Source organism: Sparus aurata, chromosome 10 (assembly GCF_900880675.1).
Source record: "Sparus aurata chromosome 10, fSpaAur1.1, whole genome shotgun sequence".
NCBI classification, from domain to species: Eukaryota; Metazoa; Chordata; class Actinopteri; order Spariformes; family Sparidae; genus Sparus; species Sparus aurata.
This window is the reverse complement of record NC_044196.1, coordinates 25,906,414-25,933,010: the sequence shown is the minus strand read 5'-3', so window position 1 is coordinate 25,933,010 and position 26,597 is coordinate 25,906,414. Positions and strand designations below refer to the sequence as shown.

General features: G+C 41.0%; 1 protein-coding gene across 1 annotated transcript; it reads left to right on the top strand.

Moving 5' to 3' along the window:
• Positions 1-534: 534 nt before the first annotated feature.
• LOC115589215 (serine/threonine-protein phosphatase PP1-beta catalytic subunit) lies at positions 535-26,331 on the top strand. Its single transcript, XM_030429997.1, has 8 exons — positions 535-682; positions 19,565-19,696; positions 19,864-20,094; positions 21,121-21,225; positions 21,633-21,704; positions 23,625-23,776; positions 23,936-24,070; positions 25,771-26,331. The coding sequence occupies exons 1-8, from the start codon at positions 631-633 to the stop codon at positions 25,873-25,875; spliced, it is 984 nt and encodes a 327-aa protein (XP_030285857.1). The 5' UTR covers positions 535-630; the 3' UTR covers positions 25,876-26,331.
• The last annotated feature ends 266 nt before the right edge of the window (positions 26,332-26,597 follow it).

The window sequence follows — 26,597 nt, the reverse complement described above, 5'->3', positions numbered from 1 at the left end:
GCAAGAGGTACTTAACCAACACATTACAAAAGTCTGCTAATTGATTTTGGAAATTAATGGGAGGCAATGTCAAACGTATATCTAAAATTCTACACATATCAGCACGTTTATGTAGGAAGTAATCGTTAGTTAGTAATCAGGGCACACACACACACACACACACACACACACACACACATATATATATATATATTTCTTATTGCAAGATATGACTATTGTATTTCAAGTGGTCAGGGAGTTTTGAATGAACCTGTTACAATAGCCCCTGATCTTCTTTAACGTTAGATTATTGAGGATATTAGCTTGAAAATGATCCACTTTGCAAACAGCATTGTTTACGCAAACCCAGTCCACCAAGGAAGATTGTCGGATGCGGTTGAGGGCTAAAGAAACGCTAGTGAAGGTGTCCTGAATGTTGATATCACTTAAAAAAATAATGTAAGGGCCTTTATGTCTAATTGAAATCCTGCACTTCCCTTCTTTGTGACAGATTATCGATTCTCCGAGGCACATTTTAACGCAGCATAATAGTCCTAAATGGGAGGAGGTTGGGGGTGCGTTTATGTTCAGTGAGGCGGTGCCTGCCCTGCCAGCTCCAGACTGCGGCGGGCAGAGCTGTTCGTTACAGAAATGGCGGAGGGGGAGTTGGACGTCGATTCACTGATTTCCAGGCTTTTAGAGGGTGAGTTTGTTAACTTTCAACGTTTATATTATTCTGATGGTTGCGACTTTAGCGCTCCAAGCTTGTTTTTGTGTCGTTTTGACGCGAGTTTACAAGATAAAGACCCGCTTTACTTGCTATCTTATCCCGGTGGAGTAGTGAACAGGACCAGTCCCGTCTGTCGGTGTTGCGAATCACAGGCACACTCCTAGTCAAGTTACCACGAATTTCTACCAAACGACACTACAGTCTTTTTATAAATTTAGTTTTCAACGCTGAAGTGTGGGTTAACGATTGAAAGGTAACAAGTTCCTGTTGGAGGACTGTTTGTTGTACCCCGAAAGGTCGAGTATGGGTTAGAACGTCAGACCAACCTGAAAACTAACAAGGGTTATAGACATTTAAGGCTGACTTGAATAATGTCGCAGTACTCTTATTACATCATTATTTGTGTCATCACGTTGGCATGCAGCATTTAAACCGGTAGCTACGAAGCTTTTACTTGAGACAAACCTATCCTAAAAACGAATCAGCTTTTATTTCCACAAGCTCTTCATAGCAAAATACACTATGGTGGGCGGTAGCCCTTTGGTGGATTTTAGCCCTACAAGTTGACATTTCTTTAAAAACTAATTGCAACTTGATCAGATGAGTATGCCGAACATTTCCGCACAATTGTTTGGTCCGTGAAGACATCTGAAAGCATAGTTGTAGTCTGTTTATAAATCGTTGGCACTTAATTATAAGAAAGAATGTCAAGTTCTCAAATGGGATTTGGTGCATACCAGTCCTGTAAATTGGTACGTCTTTCAAAACAAAGTTGAGCTCGATGAGTGACGTGTGCGCCATTGTCTGCTCACTAAAGACAATAGTGATATATATATATGGTTATATATCGTTTGCACATAAAAATGACAAGTTTTCAAATGGGATTTGGTATCAGGACCTCTGAGCTAAAGACAGAGGGCACGTCACAGGCTATGGTGTTTATTTGGGAATATTGCTGAATGGTAGTGTTTACACAAGCCACAAGCCCAGATGATATTCAACTTTAATTATACCTGCATTGTTTTTTTCCTGTTAGCATTTCAAAAGCAACATCTGTGAACCTTACTCCGATGGATTTTCTTATACCGTAGCCTGTATTTTGTAAGATTTGTGTGAGCCATGAATGATCTTAAAGTTGCCATTATTTGTGTTGAACACAACAGTGCACAGAAGTAGGATGTTATCCTACACATTTTAGTGTTAATGCATATGTAAGCAGATTGATAAAAAAAAAAAAAAAAAAACTTTACCAAACATTTACAAATAATCATCGTACATCTATAACAAAGACAAGCTTTCCCAGCTGTGGGTGATGATTATTCTTTAAAATTGCTTATAATTTAGCTATTACACATATTTGAGTAAAGTTTGGGTTGTTTTGTTTTCTAATGGCTTAAGTTCTGAGTCTGTTAATATTAACCCTGAACACTTTCGAAGAAAGTGTTGTTGTTCCTCCTGCCCCTTGTTATGTGTTGGGGAGCAGTGGATGACTTTATTAGCAATACTAAATAAGGGCTCCTGACATGGGTGAGCTCATTTGTCCGTCTGTTAGCTTTCATTCTCTTTAGAACGGGGAGACCATGTCCCTCTGTGTCTTCAGTAAACATGTGGACAGCTGAGGCATTGGCAAACAAGCAATCCTGATCGATCATCTGTCCCGCACATTTGCAATTTGTGCTGAACACACACAGTTTGGCAGTATGCTAATGACTGAGCACACTGTGTTTAATATGTCAGTGAAACCTAATCATCCGGATTGATTGAAGTGGTTACATAATGGTGCTTATTTGCTCATAGTTTGTGTCAGCTGCACACTAGCCACAATGAGAGCCTGTATTGTCACTCTGAGGCTAGTTAGCTGGCTACATATTTAGTTGCTTTTTTATGCAGCGACAAGGAAACCTCAGTGGAGGAAATTGGAGGGATCTAGCCCTAAAGGCTTCCAGATGTGAGCTGTGAGTATATCCAGCCATCCTTCTCCTTTCAGCCACTTTCTCTTTCCATCTACAGCCAGTTTATATCTAACTCATTATTGGTGTGAAAATACCAACAAAGAGGCAGGCTCAACATGGTTTCTTCTGAAAGTGGAAACCTCTGGAACAAAACCAGTTTAAGTTTAATGTTAAGTGTTAAGTTCGAAATCTGTCCATGAAATAGTGCCAGTACAATGTTTAACTTTAGTTGCCGTTTCAAACTTTTTTATGTCTTGGTTTGAAAAGTGTATTAACATGTTTTTCTACACAAGTTCTCAAATAATCAATGTTGTCTGAGCACAAGCTGAACAAAAATCAAACAAAATGTTCTAAAACTGGCATAAGTAGAGAGTTGAGCATAGATTACCTAACCCAGACCTGTTTGGACTGGGTTTGGACACTGTTTTCTTTTTTTACAAATGATGCCCAGGTTTGTACCAGTCTGGTCATGTTTCAAGTGATTTCAGTGAATAATATAGTGTGAAAATAATTGCTGAGTGATTTTAAGTGATAACTGATTTTATTGATGGACCTACTGTCCCTGTTGGGGCAGTATGTCCTATTGTTATTTACATAGCGCTTTGAATTCCACACATTGTGGTTTGGACAAAAAAGACAGAACACCTGTCAGGTTCGTTACCACTCTTTCGGGCTTAATTGGGTTCAGACAGAAAAATGTGGCCCAAGCCAGACTCTAATTGAAAAGCAATCTCCCCATCTTAGTAGTAGTTGGCTCATTTGCCACTGAACTGTCATTACTTTTGTGGTAGACAAAGTGTTAACTGATATTTGAAAGTGATACATTTGCATTCTAGATAATAATTTGTGATATAATGTAACTAACTGCAATTCACTCAAGTACCATACTTAAATACAATGCTGACGATTGGTTCTGATAATTGGCCAGGCTAATATTTGGGCTATCCCTAATTAACATATTCAAAAAGCTTGTTTTATCTGACACAACAGTCCAAGCCCCAAAGTTATTCAGTTATAGAAGATGAAGAAAACCTGTAAATATTCACATTGATTGGGGGCAGACATTCAGCTCCAACTTCCAGTACTTGACAAATTTCTAGCCTTGGAACCACAGCCATACCTTGGTCTGTACCTAAAAATCTATTGAGATATGCCCTACTTGGCAGACTAGAGAAGCCTCTGAAAGTCTGAGTGAACCAACAATATCAAAAACATGAGAATTATACAACATCTAAATTCATACTCGCATGCTATTAAAATATAACATTAGAATCATATACTCTCACAAAAAGTGAATGTAATATTCTCCTTCTGCAAACAAAAGATAAAATCAAGAGAACTGTGTAAGGTCTTCCATTTCTATAGAAATACTGATATTGGTCTCGCACTAGAAGACATATCTTGTAGAGGCAAATATATGCTCACACACATACACAAACACTCAGACTGTCCCTTGTGTATCACTTAATCTTCGTAAGGGGTGTGTTTTATTTTAAGACCTGACCTTTCAACAACACAAAGACCTCTCACAGGCTTTTCCTTACAGATGAAACCTTGCTATCACTCATCTTAACCAGATTACATCTACCACTTGCTTTAATCCGGACTTAATGGCCTGTCAGTGGTTTTCTTCTCAGATTCAGGGACCTTTTCCCTACCATAGGACAAGCAGGATTTCCTCAACCACTTCAGAAGAACATTGATCTCTCACTTTTTCTGTGCCCCATTTTCCAGTCAGGATCCCACATACTCATGCACACAGACGCTCATATGGAGAGCTCTCTGATCTCCTACTAAATGTCAACAGGCACAGCTGTCCCTGGTAGAAATTAACCTACCCCTTTGGTCTCTCTCTCTCTCTCTCTCTCTCTCTCTCTCTCTCTCTCTCTCTCTCGCACACGCACACACACACAGGAGGAGAAAGTGTTAAAAGGGCAGTACAGTATAGTAGACTTTCAGATCAGTTGTTTATTTTTTCAACCCTCAAATACCTTTTAATATTGAACACTGATTATATACAGCAGCATTTTAACCCCAAATCATAACCAATTACAAAACATCACATTCCTGAAATTCCAGCCAATATGTTTATGTTGTGAAGGCTAAAGAAAACTTTTGACCAAATAGACAACTGGGTTTATGGGAAACCCCCATCCTATTGCTACTTTCTGTAGGGCTAAGAATCCAAGGTAGGTCCTCAAATGTTTTCTTTTGACCACAACCAAGATTCATTTTAACATTCTGACTTTTTTCTTTATAAAAAATACATACTTAAACCGATTAACTAGTTATCTAAATATTAGGCTATTAAATAGCTGATATCTAATCGATTGGACAATTAATCGTTGCATCTCTAGTCTAAAGACATGCTGGCAGCTTAGTCACCATTTCAGTTTTGCCTGTTAACATTTAGCAATTAGCACAAATACCCAAACATAAGGCTCGTGGGAATGCCATTAGTTTGGTCATAAAGGCTTATGCTTTTTACCATCTACAACACAAGACCAGTATTTGGAAAACTGATGTGTTGTGTGCACAAAATTTGGAGAACACATATTTCCAAAATCTTTATTTATAGTATGTGAACATCAAAAAACACACCAACACACACAGTGAACATGTCCTTCAACAGTTGTTTGGTGGAAGGATCTACAGGCGTTGCCTAGCTAACAGGCTAAACCTGATTGACTGACAACATGGTTTACAATCATTGAAGCCTCCTCAGTGGCCTCAGCATGCAGGTTTGTGGCCTCTCTAGTGACCAGTCTTGTGCGTCAGCGTTGAAAAGTAAAGGATAAAGGATGTTGATATTATTCAGAAAGAGTTTGCATTTTAAATCTCCTACATTAACACATCAACTACAAGCCTACTCCATTTGTTCAGTCCTGTCACCAGTTTACCTCAGGCACAGATGCTTTGTCCCAGTGAGCTCTAACATAGTTTGCCAAATTGGTCATCCCAATACAATGGTATTCAAAACATGCATCCCTCGATTGGTGGTTAGGGGTATAATGAGCAGGGTGTGAGGTCCTGTCATTGCAGTGAGAAAAAAATCCATACATCACCTCCACAATACACAATATTGGTTGACACTGTTGAGATCAGTCAGTCACGTTTCAGCACTACTCAAAGTATCATGTTTCAGATTTTACAGCAGGGTCATCCACAGTTGGTCACAGCATTTTTGAGCTGACATCGCACTTTTCCAGCATTCATAGACATGCTTCAGGTCAGTTGTCAGCAGCAGCAGCATGCCTCAGCAAGACTGCACATCCTCTTCCCTGCATGTTTATGTACACTTTCATGTACCAGCTGTGTGTTTCCTGTCTGTTGGTTGAGTTCTCCATAACAGACCCCTCCTTCTCCTTCTCATTAGTTTTTACTATTGCTGCTCTGTATCTATGTGATCCAGCGAAACTGGACAGACATGCCCATGTTAAGCCCACACTGGTCCAGCGACTGGTTTAGCGACAACAGGCCCTCTGTTTGGCCTGCCAGCACAGGTGGCCTGTAGGCTTTATGTGGCACAAACAACACCATGGCCCCATATATCAGCCAGAAAGAGGGAGGAGGCAAGATGGAAAGTTGCATTTCAGAGCCATTTTGGTTTATGAGCAAAGACAGCCAGTGTTTAGCAAGAATTGGTCCATAAAATCTCCTAAAAAGCATTTCTGTCAAGGAGCTCTGCAGGTTCTACACTGTGGTGCTATAGTTTATTCAGCATAATGTAAGGAATCATAATAACACATCATAAAGACATGGGTGCAATCAGATATAAAGACTATCGCTGTATATGATGTTAACCATGCAGCAGGCCTCAAGTCTTTAGCCTCTTTCACACTGCCGTTTGCATGCGGGGATCCTGCGCCAATTCTCCGCACCCTCCTCTGTGTGAAAGTTTCAAATGCGGAGAGGGGGGAAATTTTGCTCCGGCGCTGATCCGCCTCTGGAGGTAGTATCAGGGCCGCATTATTGGTGAGCCGTCCCAGTGTGAACGGATAATCCGGAGGCGCGGAACGGGGGCGTGTCGGTCGTGCAGTCTGATAACTGCACAGGTCCTTCACTCAACTAAATACAGGGAAATGCCCCACAAAGCAACGTTACAGGACCGAACAAAAATTACGTAGTAACTGTAACTGTCTTTGGCAACTTATATGAGGAAAACAAATACCACAGCTGTACGTGGAGAAGCGTCTGTCCTCCCGCCTGTCCTACTGACTCTTCCTCACATTTCTGCTCAAAAAACAGCATCTGTCACCAGCAAAAAACTTTCACTCACTGAGTGTTTGTGATGAAAATAAATCACCGCGACCGTCAGCCCTCCGGACCGAGACTTCAGGGAACTTTCCCCCAGAAAACAGCCTCTGTCCCCGCGAGTGACAGTCAGACAGCGTCTTGTTTACTGATGGTGATCATGTATAATTATGTAATTTAGCATAATTATAATTAAATTAAAAACTTAACTCCGTCACTTTCCAGGATGTTTGGTGGGTCAGGATCGCAATCACTACACATTATAACAGCATCCATATTAATATAAACTGTCTGCGGGTTTGGATTAACAGGGAAACACCTGGGGAAACACCGACGTCATCAACATGACGTGTACCATCACGCCTCTTTAGGAGCCACAGCGCTGGCTTTCTGTGTGAATTACACACGTGAAGGCGGAGATGCTTCGCTCCGTGTGAATCACCATCGGCGGTGAATTGGCGAACCACCGCTTCGGAGATAATGCGGAGGCGCTGTGTAAAAAGGGCTTTTGTTATTGGCACGTTTGTGTGATGCAAAGTGGTCACCATTTTTGATTAATAGTGTTTCCAAAGAAACAAATTTACCCAGCTTTAGTTCAGCAGATTGTTCAGACAGTTTTTATCTATTCCACCACTTTTTTTCCAGTGTCACTCTCAGATACAGGGGAACCACAATGCTCTAGACAGTTGTTTTAAATGACATTAATTGAGGCTCTGCCACTGACATGCTTGGTTTAGCTATGGAAAAAAATAGTGACAGTTGCCCTCTTCCTGGAAGATTTCAATGTACCGGACAAACAGGAGAAATTCCGGTCAGTTATAATCTCTGTTTATTGAGCTTAAAAAGAACTAGATCGGTGATGTGATGAATCGTCAACTGAAAGCATCTCTTGTGGGCAAATTGGAAATGAGACTCAACAAGTTATTATCTTTGCTCAGCAGACATTGTGTACTTGGTTCAGGTTGGGACAAATGTGAGTGCAAACACACCTACTATATATTGTGAAACTAACCTCAAACATGGGGGAATTCACTGTTTCTCAACAAATTCTTTTTATAGGCATTAAATCATCTAAATTCAACAAGTTAAATGTTGAAAAGCAGCTACCACAGCCAGGAGTGGCAATTGCAGACTACTGATTTTACATTTATCAATGATAAATTACAGAATAATGACAAGTATGGCAGGTGAAGAAAGGTCATGAAGTCAAGAAAATAGTTCACGTTTAATTTTTTGTGTTTTATACAGCAGTAAAGTTTTGTTAACTTAAGCCAATGCTAGCCATCATAAGATACTGGTCATACCAGACCATATGAGGCTGTAGCAGTATAACCCCTGAGTGTGTTCAACTAAGCAAAGGTGCATTTTATTGCTTATGAATCCCCCTTTTCATTTCACAGAGTTATGTTGTGTTATTTCTTCTTTCAAAATATATTTAACCTGCATTTAATGGAGAGTTAACAGTAATGTATCCCAGAGTTTTTGCCAGTTAAGAGGTATAAAATGTGTTTCAGAGGTGGTGGGAGGTCCCCTGCTTAAAAGAGTCAGGCCAGTGTATTTATTTAATTGTTTGCAATGGCAGTGCCTTGTATTTATAATAAATGATTATTTATTAGTGTCATTATTAGTGTAATAATGTTAAATTTAAGGTAAAACTTTCACTGTCACTTTTTTAAACTAGCCATCCAGTCGCACTGGTGTGGGGTTGGAAAGCCCCACTATCACATCACATGTACAAGTCCTGAACAAAACGTAAGCTTTTGAACCAAAGGATGGTGCTTGCCAAGATATTTCCAAGCCCACAAAATCTAATGAAAGCGAATAGACCATCAGGTCAGTTCTTTCTCCCTACTTGCTTCAGCACTCCCTTTACTCAGAGCATTCTACCTTGTCTCAAGTATTCTACCTTGTGTTAGTATTTTTACACTCAGTATTTCTTAATAACACAAACTCTCGCAAAATTAGCCCCTAAGACTTTGGTTTGTCAGGATTTCTCAATATTGTCTGGCCTGTGATGCCACCTGAAGAAGCCTTCTCTGCCCTGTGGCATGTAGTTTGTCCTTTTGTAGAACAAAAAATTTTAAACTACAGTAACTTTGTACTGGATTGATTAATAATATATAGCAGTATATAATGCACGTCTAGGCTTTTTGTTTTGGTCTTTCAGAATGCAAGCTGTCACCCTCCTTGTTTTCATCAGACGTGGAGGACTGCTGCTGTGTTGCGTGGTGTTGAGGCTGCTGGCATGGCACTCTGTTATGGAAAGAACAATGGTGGAGCCTGTGCGGCGGGGAGCGTTCACCCCCTGGCACCAAATGTGGTGCAGAGCTCACCCAGGCCTTTCAGCTATCCAACTAGGCTTCCAATAAACCCTCCCTCCCCGCTCTTTCTATTCACTCCCTCGCCTTCTTTGTCTCCCCCACTCAAGCTTCACTTTCTCCCTACATTTCTCTCGTTTTCCTCTCCTTTCCCTCTCCTTTCCATCTCTCCCACTTTCTGTGCCTGTAGCCATGCCTCCTGTTTATTTCTCCTCCAGTCTCTCCTCTCAATTTCATCCTTTCTTTTGCCCCACAAAGACAGCCATTCACCCATGGCACTTAGAGGCGAACAAAACATCCTCCGAAAATGCAAATCCTGCACAGAAATGCCATCGCAGTCGAGATTTCTGCCTTAAAATTCTCTCCCGCTCTCCTTGCCAGAGTTACTTTGTGTTCTCGTTCACTGAAGGGTCACTGTTTTCCATCGCCACTGTGTGGGAGAGGGTTAGATGGAGGAGTGGAGGGGAGCTGCTGGCCTCGTGCCTTGTAGGAAAGATTAGAGAATGGAGTCGGAGTGCTAGAAAAAGTCTGACAAGGCATCTTTATTGGCCCTCTGGTGGTGCAGCAGTGACTAAAACATGCACAGTCATACCTGCTTAAGATTCATGGCTCTGCTTGACCCATTAGAAGTTATTTTGTGTGTCTTTGCTTGGCAATCAGAGCAAAAGAAAAATCATGATATGGAGAGAGTCCATATAAGATCAGGAACAGTACTCCAAATTAATGTTTCTCTGTGTGTGCTGGATGTGTAAATGGACAACTGTTTGCTCACGTGTTAACCACAAAAACTTTCAGGCACTAGATATGATGTCTGTAGTGTGTTTACAGCTTGTTGTGCCTCTTCCGAGAGGTTATAATTCAATAAGTTCAGGTACTTTTTGGTTCTGACTGAAATGTTTTATAAACTGGCATTGTTTATCTTGTTGGTGATATGGCCCAAAAAATAACATCCTAATCAAATGTAATACAGTCACCATCTACAATCTTAATTGCAGTCTAGTTTCTCAGTTTTGAAATGCCATGTAGACAATAGCCAGATTTGAAATGACCTAAATGGTCTTCTCCATTTGCACCATTAAAACACAATATTAAAGTAAAGAAAGGTTTACCAGTCATGGTGTGTTGTTTACCTCACTCAAGGAGGAGTCAGATGAAGTTACTCATCCAGTCATCATAGCTGTCTAGTTGGCTATGTCACTCTTTAAGTATGTTACCGTAGCATGGATCATTAGACAATTGAAGTCTGGAGACAGACATAAAAGAACATTTAACACCACAGTCTCTATGATTTGCCTGAAAAGTAGGATATTTGACGCTTAGATCATTATCTGAAATCTTCAGATTGCCAATCCCCTAATTTGACGGATGAAATCATGGAAATTCATTCCAGGCTAGAATCAAACCTGGTACATTGTAATTTATGGTATGCATCTTTGACCACTACCATTTTTATATCGGTACCAAAACCTATTGGTACTAGTACAAGCTGTTTCAAGCTTCCAAGGCTGAACACAGCTTAGTAAAGGACAAAAAGTGCAGAGAAGAAGCCACTTTTAAAACTGGCACGGGAAAGGAGTTATTTGGTGTAGTCTATTACTCTCTTGCAATTTAATACGAAGTAGTTTCCACATCGTAACATAACATAATATCTGGTCATACTGACATCAGGCTACAGCCTCTATAAATACCATACACTCTAACTAGCGATGCTAGGCTCCGTTAGATAAGCTAACATCAATGTTTACATTAGCTTGTCCTGGCGACGCTTGCTGAGCTGGTGTTAACAGCTGGTTGCTTTAGGTTCAGATGTTGAATCATTGTTGACGTGCTGTTGTGGTACGCCAGTACTGCTTTGCAGTAGACACGCTTGCACTTTGTTTTCTTCTTCTTTAAGTGTGAAATGATCTCAAACTTAGGACATTCTGTGACTTTTGTGGACGGTTTCTTGGCTCTCCGCCATCGCACTAACTCAATTCTGAACGTAGTAGTGTGTGTCCGCAATAACAGTCCGTGTGGAATAATGATCCCTGAGCTAAGCAGGCCACATAACAGGTCATAGGAATTAAACGAAGCCTTGAGGCAGAGATTTTGCCTCAATAATTTTTTGTAATCGAATTATTCGAGTTAATCAAGTTATCGTTGCAGCCCTAGGTGAGATAATTGGAGGTTGCCATCAAAACAACAGTGGGAAACAGCAATGTCTACAGTGGTGTGCTATTGAGTAACTACTGCTTTACAACATTGTCTTTCATGAATTTGGTAGGCATTGACCAGCTCTAATATGCACCTAATTTCTAATGATAATTAAAAAAAAAAAGTCAGACAGAGACGAGATGAAACAAACTGCAGCAAATAGTCAACAAGATACCACAAAGAAAGACAAATAATAAATTAGCAATAACTGAGAGGCCAGACTTAGTTAACACCACAGCAACAACACTTTTTCTGACATTTTGTAGCAACTACATCACAGAACAGATTGAAAAGCGCTAACACCTCAACAGTTGAATAATTGACTTATAGGGGTCAGCCCTATTTTTAAGCTCCTGATATTGCGCTGACGTTGCTGTGTGTTTTCTTGTTGATGTGAATGGGCTTACACAGCTCTTTGCCAGTGCAGCTGACAGCCATTACATTGTTGTGGACCTTCACTCGCTGACTGAGGGAGCCCTGGCCTGTGCCTGGCTAGTCTTGTTCTCTTTCTATCCCATAAAACAACAGAGCCTTCAAGCACTCCCTCTTTGTCCTGACTGACCAGGCTACATCCTCTGTCCTCCATACAGTGGCACCCATATATGGTAATGCCTTCAAGAAGCAATCTGTCTGTAGTTCACTTATCTTTCTCTCTCTCTCTCTCTCTCTCTTTGGGTTTGTTCAAGTGAACTCTGCTCTTTAAATGAATGGAAAAACAGTTGACTTCCTTGGCCTTTCGCAAGTAGTTTGCAACCAGTGAAGCAGAGGGAATGATGACTGAAAACCAAACTCCTTCTGTTAGACAACTAGCCTCTTGTGCCTTAACATTTCCCATTTGTGTTTAAAACCTCTACATTTCTTCATACATGTCTAGGAATGTACATAGTTATCATGTGGATGAAAAGTTTCTGAAGCTCTTTTACATTGATTAGGGTTAAACTACCCGCAAAGAATTCAGAAGTCTCTGGTGTCGTCTTCCAGCTAAAAGTTGTTAAGTACTCAGTTTGATTGTGTTCAGAGTATGAGGTTGTATGTTGTAACACCTCTGGTGTGGTTCAACGTGCAGCAGCACAATGGTGGGTTGGGCAGTACCCAAATATTAAGTGAATGAATGTGCCAAATGTAGGCAGCTGCACTTTAATTCAGGGAGCTCTGGCTCATTTGTACCTTGGAAGATCAGCTACTGTAACAAAGGTTAGTGAGCAATGTTGGGCAGTAATGCTGTCATACTGAAAAGGCTTAGTAGAGGAAGATTGTTGACATAGCAATACGAGTATTATGTAACAAAAAATAAAAGGACAAGAATAGCAAAATCATGGTACAGCAACAGTACAGTTTTTCCTGATGTATTTTTTAGTTCATTAGCATTTTTGAATTAATTATGACATTAATTATATTGAAGGTTCTAAACATATAGTTCATGTGCACCTGAGGGTAGAAACAAGGCTAAGTTGCAGTGAGTAAAGATGAATGATGTAATACTCCAAAGATCTAACCATCTACCTGACATCACTATTACCCTAAAAACACAAAGAACAGTTCTGACTCTTTAAATGTTTCTTTATTTTTTTCTAGTAAAATGCATTGATAAACTTGAAACGTAATTGTGCTTTGACATAATCTGTCAGATGATAATCTTTTCAATTGTTTTGAAAACATCCCTTAAAAATTTTACGTCCCTTCACCCCTCTCTTCCTCGTCTTGTCTGTTAGTGGCATATGGCAAACTAACTTTAAAGCACATATCACCACCTACTGTACTGGGGGAATTATCGGCTATAATTTTATCATCGAAATAATACATAGTAAGTAGGATTTCTTGTTGTTATAATTTTCCCACCTCTAAAGGTGTGTTCAGACTGAAGGATTTAATTTCTCTCATGTTGCTCCTGTGGGTCTGATCGTGGAACTATTTGTATTTATTCGCGCTAGTCATGCAAGTGTTTATTTGTTTAGTCTCTCAGTGAACTCAGTACTCACTAAGGACTCTGGTTCTCTCTTCTTTTCCTTCTTCCTGACAGTGGAGGTCATCTTCATGGATGGCTGCTGCTGTCAGATTGATAAGCAGGAGCGAATGTAAATCAACTTTTTTTAAAGTTAAAAAGTAATTTGTAGTCCAGAGCCATTGGGAGGAGAACTCAGTGCAGACTCTGATTTGACGATGTGGTGTTGATGCAGGTTTGTGCCTGCAGGTCTGTGCTAGTTCTGGATGGCTAATCTTTTCAGCTCTAAAGGAAACTTCTAGCTCTGTAATAGAAGAGAAAGAGTCATTTCATAGAAAATCTGCAACTATGTATAGATGTGGTTGTTTCAGTGATTAAAAAAGTTTTTTTATATGCTTTTAAACTGAACTCTCTGTAGATCAACTTCAATCCAGAACTTTTTTATAAGACCTTAAACATTTCATTTTCAGATTACTTAGAAATGAAACTGTACTACAGATGCAGTCACTAGTGTGTATCCCAGGCTGCACATAAGTCCCGGGCAGTCAGATCTATTGAGGTCTGAAGGGTCTGTGAGCTGTCTGGAATGCAAAAACCACTGGGAGGTAGGGCTGGGCGATTATGCTAAAAATAATAATCACGATTATTTTGATTGATATTGAAATCACGATTAATAAACACGATCATTCACTGATTTCAAAACTCAACCAAAACTCAACTTGAAAAATAACTTTTAGAAAAACAACCAGATAGATTAGTAACAAGTAAAAAAGTAAATGATAATAATATTTGTATGTTTGCGTGATGGCAACACGTACCGCTTGTCCAAAATCTTGACCAGTGTCTTGAAGCCTGGGTTGCTAACTGTACTGATGGGGCACATGTCCTCAGCTAGCATGAATGTCACAGCCTCCGTTATCTCTCGCTGTCGCCGGGAGCCGGTGGGATATGGAGCGGCATTGTAAAGAGTGTCGTCAATGGAGGACTGTGTTGCGGTGGCAGTGGCTGTAGCTGAAGTTGACGCTCTTGCACTTTTTTGGGTCTTTGGCTCCTTCAATACTTTGTCATAGACCACTTTATGGTTAAATACATTTGTCGTGTTGCCCTGGGGTGCAGACACGACGGTGTGACAGACTTTGCAAACAATCTCCTTCTGCTCCACGTCCGAGGATTTGAAGCCAAAATGTCTCCAAATGACCGAAGTTGTCCTACCTTTCTTTTCAACTAAAGGCTCAGGCTGCTTTTCTGCCATATTCTCAATCTCTCGTTCCACAATTGATCCACACACTCACTGCTGCGGCTGCAGGCCACACAGGTGCGTTCACTGTGCTTTTACAGTGCAGGAATTTGCATACACGACGCGCGGCGGCACGTTAGTCGTTTTTCTTCGATTACAGTGTTTTCATGATCGTGAGAAGCCAAAATCGGAATCGCGATCAAAATTCGATTAATCGCCCAGCCCTACTGGGAGGGGGTGGCACAACTGTCCTCTTGACGTCAGCACAGTTCACTGGCAAGGTGGAGGAGTTCAGCCTCAACCAAAAATGCAACTAAACAATAAATAGATGAAAAAGGAGAAAAGGTGGACTGAAGAGATGAAGGAGAAGAAAAAGGAGGCCTGGGAAAGGGAGATTAGGAGAACAGTTGCCTGCGACGCTGTGATCTTTGGATCGAGCTAGAGAAAGTGCTCAGCATTCAGTCTGAAGAGGTCAGAGTGTGACCAAACCCAACTTAAAAGCTTAGGCAGACGGACACATGCACCAGACCAAATTAGGAGAGATGACTCTGAACATGGAGGGATTTCTCAAGAAAGAGATTTTCACTGATCTTGCATAGGAACCAGCAAGTGCAACATGAGTTTCCTCCAGTCCAGATAAGGCTATCATGAAGTGAAGCTCTGCAGCTGTTTTAGCCAGGGACCTGTTTCATTCTCCCTGCTGCCACTGAGACAGTAACAGATAAACACTGCGCATCTGTTTGGTTTGTCTGCCATTGTCTTTGTGTCAGTCTTTAGCTTGTGTTTACATAGATTTTGGTTGTTGGTATGCCTTGGTGCTTGATTTAGAAGTATATCTGATCCATTGTTTTCATGAGAGTCGGAGACAGTTCATTGAGCAAACAAAACAGTTTTTTTTCCCAAAGCCCAAGCTGACATATTTAAATAATTTGCAGTTTAATGCTTAAAAACCAACAAATATTCACATTTGCCTGGCAGCTGGCAAATTACTACCTGTTACTGTCACTCCTGTTTGGTGATTTATCAGTAAACTGTACCATGTTAATTTCAATGTTGAAAGACATTATTAACAGTAATATCAAATGTTTCATTGTTCTGATTTACTATGTTTTTGGCCTGAACCTTATTTAAACTGTCAGGAAACAGGCTTGTTACCAAATGTCTTCTGTTGTTCTTGGGTCAAAACTTGACTGTGTGTCAAAACCATATGAGTAAACTCGGAGGAAATTTTGTTTTTAGAGTGCACAATCCTGAACTGTATTTTCAAAGCATTTATGTTGCAAACGTTTCTTTCAAAGCTGGATCGTGCCAGTCTGATTTTACAGATACTGTTGGTGCACCACTAGTATTTTTTGTGTGTGGCTGCGTGCAGCCATGCTGTGGGCTTTCCCTCACTGTTGTCAGATGCACTCCATGTTAGTATGCAGGGCGTGGGTTGACAGAGATGCCACTTTATCTGCAAATCAGCTCCTTTCCCCCCTGGGATACAGCAGCTCCGCTCTACAACACCTTACAGGCTGGTAATTGGTCTTGCTGTGTTGCCATGGTAATCAGATGTGGGTCTCTCTGTCTCACTCACTCACTCACTCACTCACTCGGGGGAAGCTGCAGTGCAGAGGTGACACAGTAAAGGATGCTGGGATACCTCCCCTCAAACCCCTTGTGGTACGATCTGAAGTCAAGGTCACAAGGTGTGCGTGTGCGCGTGTGTCCTTCGCGCGCACAGAGAAGGAGACAGGGAAATGGAACTGTTTGTGTTTCCTGCTCTGCCTTTACTTTACTAATGTTTGATGAAAGGGGATCCTTCCAGGCAAGTGGGGTTGGTTGGTGTGTGTGTGTTTGTGTCCTATATCAGGCCTCCCTCCCTGTCAGCTGAGCCAGCACAGACCTGCAAACGCGTCATCACAGAGCTGAAAGGGAGGGTGTGAAATCTCTCTCTCGACAGTGGACACACAGATACTCGTTGCTTGTGTATTGTGCTCACTGAAGGATCTGTTGTGCATTGAGACCAATAGGACAGATGTTCATATTTCCAAACCACAGAAGGATTGTAGTTTAAATCTCAAAATTCTGCTCGGGATATGTTTTTTATTTGTCCTACCTCTGCTCAGTCTAAATATAGCCCTGCTCTGAGCCTTCAGGTGGGGCATGTGTGATCGCAGTTTGTGTTTGGCTGTAGCTGAGGAGACAGACAGAGCGAGTGTTTATCTCTGAGCAGAAATAGAAGGGTCATGTTGCACATGTACACACACTCAGCTGCACACACTGTTGTCCTTTCAAACTGGATGTAAAATGCCTTCAGAGCTGTGAGGCACAGACAGGAGTCACCTGCAGGAATCTGAGACACAAACCACAGATATCTGACAGAGGAAGACTTTACACACTTCACTTCTCTTTTTTTTAAAACAAACTATTCTGGCAGTAGAGCTACAGGATTCCTCTGACCCCGTCCATTAGATTAACCTGTTAGGTGGTGTTTGACACATGCAATGATTTCAATCATGTTGCCGCGGTGTCATCTGACAGCAACAGTCTGAGTCAGCTCTGGCCCACTTTTGTGGTTTACCAAGCAGGAGGAAGAGAGGAGGTGTTTCTGCAGAGTACATGGGGAATATGTAGGACAGTGGCGGAAAATGGAAATATTGCCTCAAATCACAAAGGCAGACTTATGTGGTTGAGCTAGTCAGAGCAGGTTTGCATGTATTGGCTTTTCATTTGGTAAGGTTTTTAGTTAGTTTAGTTAGTTATTTACTTTTCAGATTCAGATCATTCAGTCGTGATATCTTACTTACATTACTTGCTTACAAACCAGTCAGATAGTGTGGTGGACGTGCCCGACAGGTACAAATAACGTTTTTTTGAATTGACAAAACCACAGAGTGGTGACTATAGATGGAAAGAGGATATTGCATCAGAGCTATAATAGTGCAGTTTATATGATTTTACTGGCAACTGAAAAAATCCCTTTGAAAAATGCACAATATTGGTGCTGATATTTGGTCTATCCATAGCGAACAGTGTATGCTGAGCTTAACTACATAAACATACTGTATGCCGTTTTGCATAGTCATTTTCATTTGTCTATCAAAAAGAAAATTCAAGTGCTCAGCTGTTCCTCATTATGCTCTATCATTTGTAATTCCCCTGCTGTCTTTCTGCATCAGGGTGGTGTGTGAGGTTGTGTTTGTTTTTTTTGTTTTTTTAATGCAGAATTTATGGGTGTAACTGACCATTATTTTCATGATAGATTAATTTGCTGATTATTTCCAGGACTATCTTGTGAATTCTTTACTCTATAAAGTTTCAGTAAGGTTAAGATGACATCTAAAACCTCCAAAACTTCAGCTCTCTATTATTCATCAATCTTTTTTCCTTTTGCAATTTTTTTACTGTATTTTTTAAGGCAAAGTTCTTGTACAGGTGCCTTTTTATATTAAGACATAATTAAATGTTGCATTGACACTTTGCAATTATTGTTAAACAGTCAAAAGAGTTTTAAAGGAAAAGCCTTTTTGTTTCACTTAAAGTAATCAAGTCAAATTTCACTTTGGTGTTGATACGGAAACTCGGAACAAATTAGCAACCAGTCCTATTAAATCATAGTATAAGTACAATTTTATATTCCAAAATGTGTTTTGTTCTCCAGTATGTTGTGAATACATGGTAACAATGAATACAAATGTGCCATCCTAATGCAGGAAAGATGGATGAAAATGTTTTAGGCATGTGGGGCGTATTGGTGAAGAGTTCGGTAGCTTTTATTTTTGAGGGACTTGAGGGATAATAACTCACCCTTTGTCTCCCATCACTCACCTGCATGATGTCTTTTTGCAGCAGGACACACGAAACAGTTTATTAAGCTGCTGGCTTCATTATCAGTCTTATTAATAAAATGATTCCAGCATTTTACATTACATGGCCGAAAGGTTTCTTGTCATGTGACCACAGTGACTTTTCCTCGCCGTTACACAACAGGAAGTCTCCAAAAACATTCACCAACATCAACAGTACTCACACAGACTATTTCCATCCTCTTATCTGTTTACTAAACCCTGTGTCCCATATTTAGTTTGAAATTTTTTTTTTTAAAAACCTCCTGTGGGAGATGATGTGTACAGTTATGTGACCATCAACAGAGGTATGTCCCTGAGAAAAACTCAGGGAGAAAGAATTTTTACTAGAATATCATATACCTGAATGGCAGGATAACTGTTAATAGCCGGTTTTATACTGGACAATAAGCCGCCATTTGGTCGTTCTTTTTGCGGCTAGGTCCCTGGATTTAGACAGAAGGCGGTAAATTGGGGGTCTGTTTTGGTCCACCAATTTGCCGCCTCGGAGGTTACACTTATTTCCGCCTCCATTGCTATCTAAATCCGAGACGTCAATGTGCTGACATTGCGTGAGATGGGCGGAGGTGTCGATGACGTGCACTGTTGTGCGACCCACAGCCGGGGAGTTTTAAAACCAGGAAACAGCTGATCACAGCAGTCAGTTTATCACTTCATCCACGGACGTCAAGATTAGCGACTGGAAAGCTGCTGAGATGCTAGCATCTCCTTGGTCTCTGTAGCTGTTTGGTTGTGTCCGCTTGTTGTTGTAGTGGCAAGCTACCAACAGTCGCTACTTTCAAATTAAAAGCCCCTCGCTAAGAACCCAGTTCTAAACTCCAATGGGGTGCAATGTAAAGCTCTTATTTTGAAGACAAATTCGTTGTCACTGTTCACTGCCCAACTTCGTGCTTCACATCACGTCACATGTTTACGCCTACCCCAAGTGGCCACTTTTGGAAAAGGAGGAATATTACACCTCCTTTTTAGAAAGACAAGGCGGGACATTTCTGCCTTTACCTTGCAGCAAATGTGCCACCTTTTCTATCTAAAAGGGGCTACTGATGCTCCAAAACACACACACACAGTTATACTTTAACCCTGCTCCCTCCTCCTCTCCCTCCACCAGTGCGAGGATGTCGGCCAGGGAAGATTGTCCAGATGACAGAGGCTGAGGTGCGCGGCCTCTGCATCAAGTCACGAGAGATCTTCCTCAGTCAGCCAATCCTTCTGGAGCTAGAGGCTCCACTCAAAATCTGTGGTTAGTAACCTCCTCTTTGGCCTTGTTCTTCTAGACCAAACTGCTGGCCCCCGGGCCATTTCCCGAGCTGATTTGAGTTGGAGACCCCTGGCCTAAACTGTAGTGTGTCTCTTCAATATGTCCTGCTGCTCCTTCCTCTACCCATCACTGCTTCCTCTCCCTCCCAGGTGATATCCATGGACAGTACACAGACCTGCTGAGGCTCTTTGAATATGGCGGCTTCCCCCCGGAGGCCAACTATCTGTTCCTGGGCGACTACGTGGACAGAGGGAAGCAGTCTTTGGAGACCATCTGCCTGCTGCTGGCCTACAAGATCAAATACCCTGAGAACTTCTTCCTTCTCAGGGGCAACCACGAGTGTGCCTCAATCAACCGCATCTACGGCTTCTATGACGAGTGTGAGTGCTCTGCTCTCTGTAGTGATACTGAGATCGAGTGTTTCATTTGCAGTTGCATGACTCAGCACAAACATATGTTTGTGTTGCACTCCTGTTTTGGGGGGAGGGGGATGGTGAACAAAAGAAAGATGGTAATGTAGTAGTAGTAGTAGTAGTAGTAGTATTTTGTGATGTAGCTGCTCAACGTGGAACTAGTTAGAGCAACTTTATACATCTGTGTAGTTTTAATCCAGAGTCAGCCCCCCAAATCATGAGATGAACACTGGGAGAGGAGAGGAGAAAACAAGATAGAAGATTCAGAAGAAATGCCAAAGTTGTCTAGCTCCAGCTTCTAAAATGTGAGAATTTGCTGCTTTTCTCTGTATTATATTACTTTAAATTGATCAGACAAGACATTTGAAGAGATCACATAAAACAGTGTAGATAAAAATTGGGGAAAAAACTGGAGGCAATCCAGGCAGTCCAAATACAAGAAAATGTGTTAAACAAGGAAGGGTGTATTTAAAGTGGCTAAATCATTAAAAGAAGGCAAATCATTAATAAAGCCAACATGTTTCTGTGAGGAACTACCACCAAACCGTGATCAGAGGTCTTAAAGACCTGCTGGTGATGTAGGTCTCAGGGAGAGCAATCAGTTTTAGGAAGGTTTAGATGACCTGGTCAACAATTTAGCAGCAGCATTTTTTGGACCACTTGTAATGCTTTGCGATGTTTCTTAGCTAAAAAAAACAAGAGCGAATCATATATGTATATGCTTGATATATATGTACTGTATATTTAAGATTTAACAGCCGAGGTAGGTGATCAAAGACCACTTTGGGGACAGGAAATCATATGTATATGATTAAGTGGGTAAATTGTTAATTCACTGAAACGTGTTGAGTGTAACCTGGACCAAAGTGAGGGACTGCACACTTAATTCCAGATTCGTATTCCATCCCACCATGTCACCCAAGAGCTGTAAACATTTTTGACAGCGGTCCTCGCCATAAGGCCTCCTGACTCACTGCCTTGTTGATTTTGCAGGTAAACGCAGATTCAACATAAAGCTGTGGAAGACGTTCACCGACTGCTTCAACTGCCTGCCCATCGCTGCCATAGTGGACGAGAAGATCTTCTGCTGTCATGGAGGTACTAATGCTGACAGACTGGTGATAATTTAGCATGCATTTGGTTTGCATTTCACACTGGGGCCACCTGATTTGTAAATGTGAATCTGTGTTTTGATATTTGCAGCAATTCTGGGATTTAAGTTTGTATCCTTGATGTTTCACTCTTGTTTTGTCCTTGGGGCTCACTGTCAAAATTGAATGCTGTGCTTACCTCTCATTGCTTCCACAATAGGTGATCTCAAACATGAAAGTGACAGTCCATGAACCTGATAAGCGTTCAGTAATTTTTTGTTTACTAATCCAATGTGAAGTAAATAGGTCATGTTTTAAAGCTTTCCTGATATGGGTTATACCTGCACAGGCACCAAGGGAGATATATGAGGAGATTTACAAACTGGGACACCTTTGGCTTTGTGTCACCCACAGGTCTCTCTCCAGATCTGCAGTCTATGGAGCAGATTAGACGCATCATGAGACCTACAGATGTGCCCGACACAGGTGGGTCAACAGACGTGGACACAGTCAACCAGTTCATTCTCATGTTTGTCCTGGAGACCTCGATGTAGGATTAGGAATATTGTCTTTGTTGGTTTAGAGTTTTCAGCACACCTGCACTTTAGTTGTGGTTTGTAATGCAAGTAACTTAGTGCAGTTATGAGTTAACTGTACAGTTTAGCATTTCCATTTAATGCCATTGTTCACTTCTACTCCATTACATTAACTAGATACTTTTCAGTTTCAAATTTTACATACAAAACATATGATCATCCTATAAAATGTGATGCATGTTAGAAATCAACCAACTCAACAGTATGTTTAATAGTTCAAATGAGTTCCACCTTGACATGCTACATTCAAACGTTGCTTACACATGAATTCGAATTATGAGTCCTGCATATAATAATAAATCAGACTGTTTATTTTTTGTTTTTAATGATTATTTGATAAATAATCATCAGCAATGTGGATTTAATAACTGAGTGAGTAAAGATGAGTATGAGAAAGAGAAGAACAGTGTGGTAAGTTCAGAAAATGACATCACTTTACTGTAATGCAACCAGGAAATTACAACACTTATGATATAATGAGCCAACATTTAAGGCGATATGTTGCCCAGCCCTAATTTTCTGTCCATCGATCAATCAACTTACTGTTGCAGCTTCAATTTACACTGTCTATACTTAGGTGAACCAGATCTTGTATTTGAGGATTGTCCCGATCAGGATTAGAACAGCAGGTGAGATGGGTAGTTTATTGGCTATTTAAATCCGCTTCTGATCCTTTCTCTGATCACCTGTCAAAAATTTCCCATGGTGCTCTGTTATATATTGATAGCAACTAGATGTTTCAGTCAATGCTACACTTTAGGCTTTAGCGTTAAAGATATTTCAATTTGAGTCTATTTCAGTAACATTTTTGAAACGCACATCTGAAATGAAGCTGAGAACTTGACTCGAACTTTAGTGTACTATTCAGGCTATAGATGAAGTGTCTGTCTAAGCCTTCCTGCCACAACAGCCTCCACACTACCACCCTCTCCACGAGTATTCACTGACTGTAGAAGACTGCGCAAAAAATATTCTAGGTGACGCGAATTAGATCTACCTTTTGCCCCAGAAATACATATTTTCTCAAATGTCTAAACATAGGAAACGACTCCTACATCTGCTGATATTTAGAGGGGCCAGGAGATGCCTTCACATGACGTGGGAGGACAGATGTTTATTTATGAGTCTCGGGTTATTAAAAGATACCATGCAACCTCAGCTAGTGGCAGAACATGGTCTGGAGTTATGTTCTGTGGTTATATACCTGGTAAGGACACAAGAAGTGAGTAACTGCTGGCTGTCAGCTGTCAACATCTGTCACCTCACGTTCAGTCATCCTGCTCTGTTCATCTAGTTGCTTTAAATTAGATTGTCAGCTTGATAAACTTTGCTTCAGTTACACATTTTATGCTGGATTTAAACTCAGTCTTTATCACGAAATAATGTTGTGATGTAACTGTATTTCTTTGCCTCACTGAAGATGTTTGTAAGTCATAGTGAGTCGGTGGAAGTGAGTCTTTGCCCCCTCTTCATTCAACCTGGTCGTTCCTGTCCTTATAAGGTAGCCAGTGTTCAGACCATGGCAGCTGCTGTCTCTCACATCCTCTTATGGTCTTTCAGATTGTCTGGAAGTGAAGAATGTGTGTGTATATACATAGGGCAGCTTCAGTGTTTTAATAGCTGACGTAATGTAAATGGGACATGAAGTGTTCGAGAAAGACAGGATTCTTTATTTCATGCTATGACACAACTTGTCATGAGTGTCTGCTGGCAAGTTACACATGGATGAATCATTTCTTATCTCCTCTCAGGATAACATAAAGTGGATACTAAGATCCAGTTAACGTTGTGTGTCTGTGTTTCCTTCCAGGCCTCCTCTGTGACCTGCTGTGGTCGGACCCAGACAAGGACGTCCAGGGCTGGGGAGAAAACGACCGGGGCGTCTCCTTCACCTTTGGAGCTGATGTGGTCAGCAAGTTCCTCAACCGCCACGACCTGGACCTCATCTGCAGAGCCCACCAGGTACAACACCTGAACTGAGCTACTCAGCAGGGTTCCTTTAAGCATCCATCAAAAGTTGACATATTTTGTGTAACGAAGTCTACGTGGGATGATGTTATCTGTAAGATCAGTGTATCGCTTCCTCACTGTGTGACGTTCTTGTGTGTCCGACGCCCCCAGGTGGTAGAAGATGGTTACGAATTCTTTGCCAAGCGGCAGCTGGTGACACTGTTCTCAGCTCCCAACTACTGTGGGGAGTTCGACAACGCTGGCGGCATGATGAGCGTGGATGAAACCCTGATGTGCTCCTTCCAGGTATAAAGTTACAGTTCTGTGAAAGTAATCATGCACTGAAAGTCATCAGCCATGTGTTACATAGTCTTTGGTTACTTATGATAATTATAGTCAGAGTTACGTTCATGCTGTTCTAGGGCCTGTATTTATAAAGCACCTCAGAGTCCCTCAGAGGAATCCTAGGGACAGCATTGGGTCCTCCTCCACATTCTGCATGATATTAAAGGAGAACTTCGGTCGATTTAAACATGCAGCTTCATTGCTCAAGCTACCCTTGACTTGCCAGTACCGAAGACGCGAACACATTTGGTCCAACCATCACAGAGCTCCGTAAACAGCATGGGGTCAGAACTTTGCACTGTGTTTTAAGCGTCTTAACATGCTCCACATCTCACACCGAATGTTATGCAACAACAGCAGACACCTTAGCACACAGCACTGTAGCGTATATGACTCAAAATGAATAAAAAAGTAGTTAAAACAGTGTGTTTGTGCAAGGAGCTACTTACCTGTTTGTTGACATCCGTGTGTTCCGGTAGCTAGAAAGTGCAATTTCCATGTCTGTCATTAATAAGCAGGTCTAGATGCTATGTAAGTGTGACAGTTTTTCTAAATGCTCAGTCCACGGAGATATGTACACAGCATGTTTTTAAGTAATTGTTCTCGCATTGGGACAGGCACTAAAAAAGAGCGCTCAAATGGAGGGTGAATAGAGGGGCTGCAGCATGGACAGTGTGAGGAAAAAAAACCTTAAACCGTGTAAACATTTTGTAGCAGGTGCCCAGTATGTACGTTTGTAGGTAATGCAAATATTTTTATATATTAATTGTTCTATAGAAAAGCATCATAAATTTTGATTTTAGAGCTGAAATCAATTGCTTTCTTATTGTGGTTTAAGGCGCTGTAGATTGCTGCCAGACTGCCCTGTTAACTCAGCTGTGGATCTCCTTTTGTGTGCAGCAAGTCTGAGAGCAGAAAGTCATAAGTCATAAGTTTTAGATAAAAACATCTAACAACGTTATGAATTTTGGAAATACCTTTTTTATAGATTTTCACTTTTGACTTTAAAATAATATGTCATTGCTCATGTTTCAATCACTCAAATCGCAAACAATTCTACAGAGCCAGTACTAGCATCTCATATTACAAAAAATGTAACTAATTATATAATTGTCATCTACTCGTTACCTGCATCTGTGCAGAAAGTACAGAAAGAAGAGACATGCAAAAAAAAATCTGCAAAACATTCTAAAGCTGATTTAGAATTGAAATGTCAGTGTTACTAATTAAGCCTCACATCTGGGAAATGAAAACAATAACAATATAGCATCTAAACATCATCGAAAACACTCAATGTATTCATAATCCTGCTGCTCATCTTCTCACTCACTCGCGCACCGTCTCCGCTGACTCCTCATCCCCCAGCGTATCCACTTCAAACTTCCACTTATTCAGTACTTGAGTAAAAGTTTTAAGGTGAAAAATTAAAACGGCATTATAATGAATCAAGTATGGTGCTGACACAAAGATAAAGCCCGATTTGGGATTATTGATGCATGAACAAGCTCATTATTACACCCTCTTGAAAGAGGGGGATAAAAGGTAACATCCCCGCGACCCTCACGGAAAAGTGGAAGAAAATGAAACGAAAACGAAACAATGCAGGTTGTTACTGTGTAATTTTAAAGCTAATTCTGTCCTCCACGTGTGTGTGTCCCTAGATCCTGAAGCCATCTGAGAAGAAAGCCAAGTACCAGTATGGAGGCATGAACTCTGGTCGGCCTGTCACTCCTCCCCGCACAGCCCAACCTCCAAAGAAACGATGAAGAAGGAAGGAGGGAAGAAGAGATGCAGAGAACAAGCAGGAGCGAAATGATTGTCTCCTGTTGGCTTTTCACTACACAAAATAAGTCAAAGCAACACTTGGCAGAGGAGAAAACAGAGGAACACAACTATTTAAGAGACACACCCAAAAAGCTGTCTTTCATTTTCATTTTTTTCTGATCTTCCTCTGAACTGCTGTCACACTCTTCTTCCTCAATGCTTATTTTTCTCTGCATCTGTGTAACATTTTTTAAAACAAGTGTTAAGAGAAAACAATACCAAGGTGTCATTCTGTAGCATATCAGAGTGTTTTTTTGTCTTTTGCCTTTTATTTTCTTGACAACAGAATGACAACTAGTTTAGTTTACCACATCTCCTTACTCCCCTGCCTACACAGGCACAACAGGTATTAATGACGACTGCTGGGTTTTCAATAAATAATACAGGAAATAAATCCATCTGAATGCTCTGTCAGTCATTGCGAAACACAGAATTCCTTTATTTGTCCCGTAAATGGGGAAATTTGTGAGAGAAAGCGGAAAAAGATCAAAGGTGAGCGAGAGCTGCTGTAACAGGCCACACTCACCCAGCAACATCTTAGAAATGTGACAACTGCAATAAACATTAGTGAAAGTGAAGAAGAAGAAGTCAGTGTCACTTCTTCTAACAGAATCCCTCAGTTTGAAAAAATGAGCTTGGCTTGCCAGTTCCTGCGCTGCTAAGT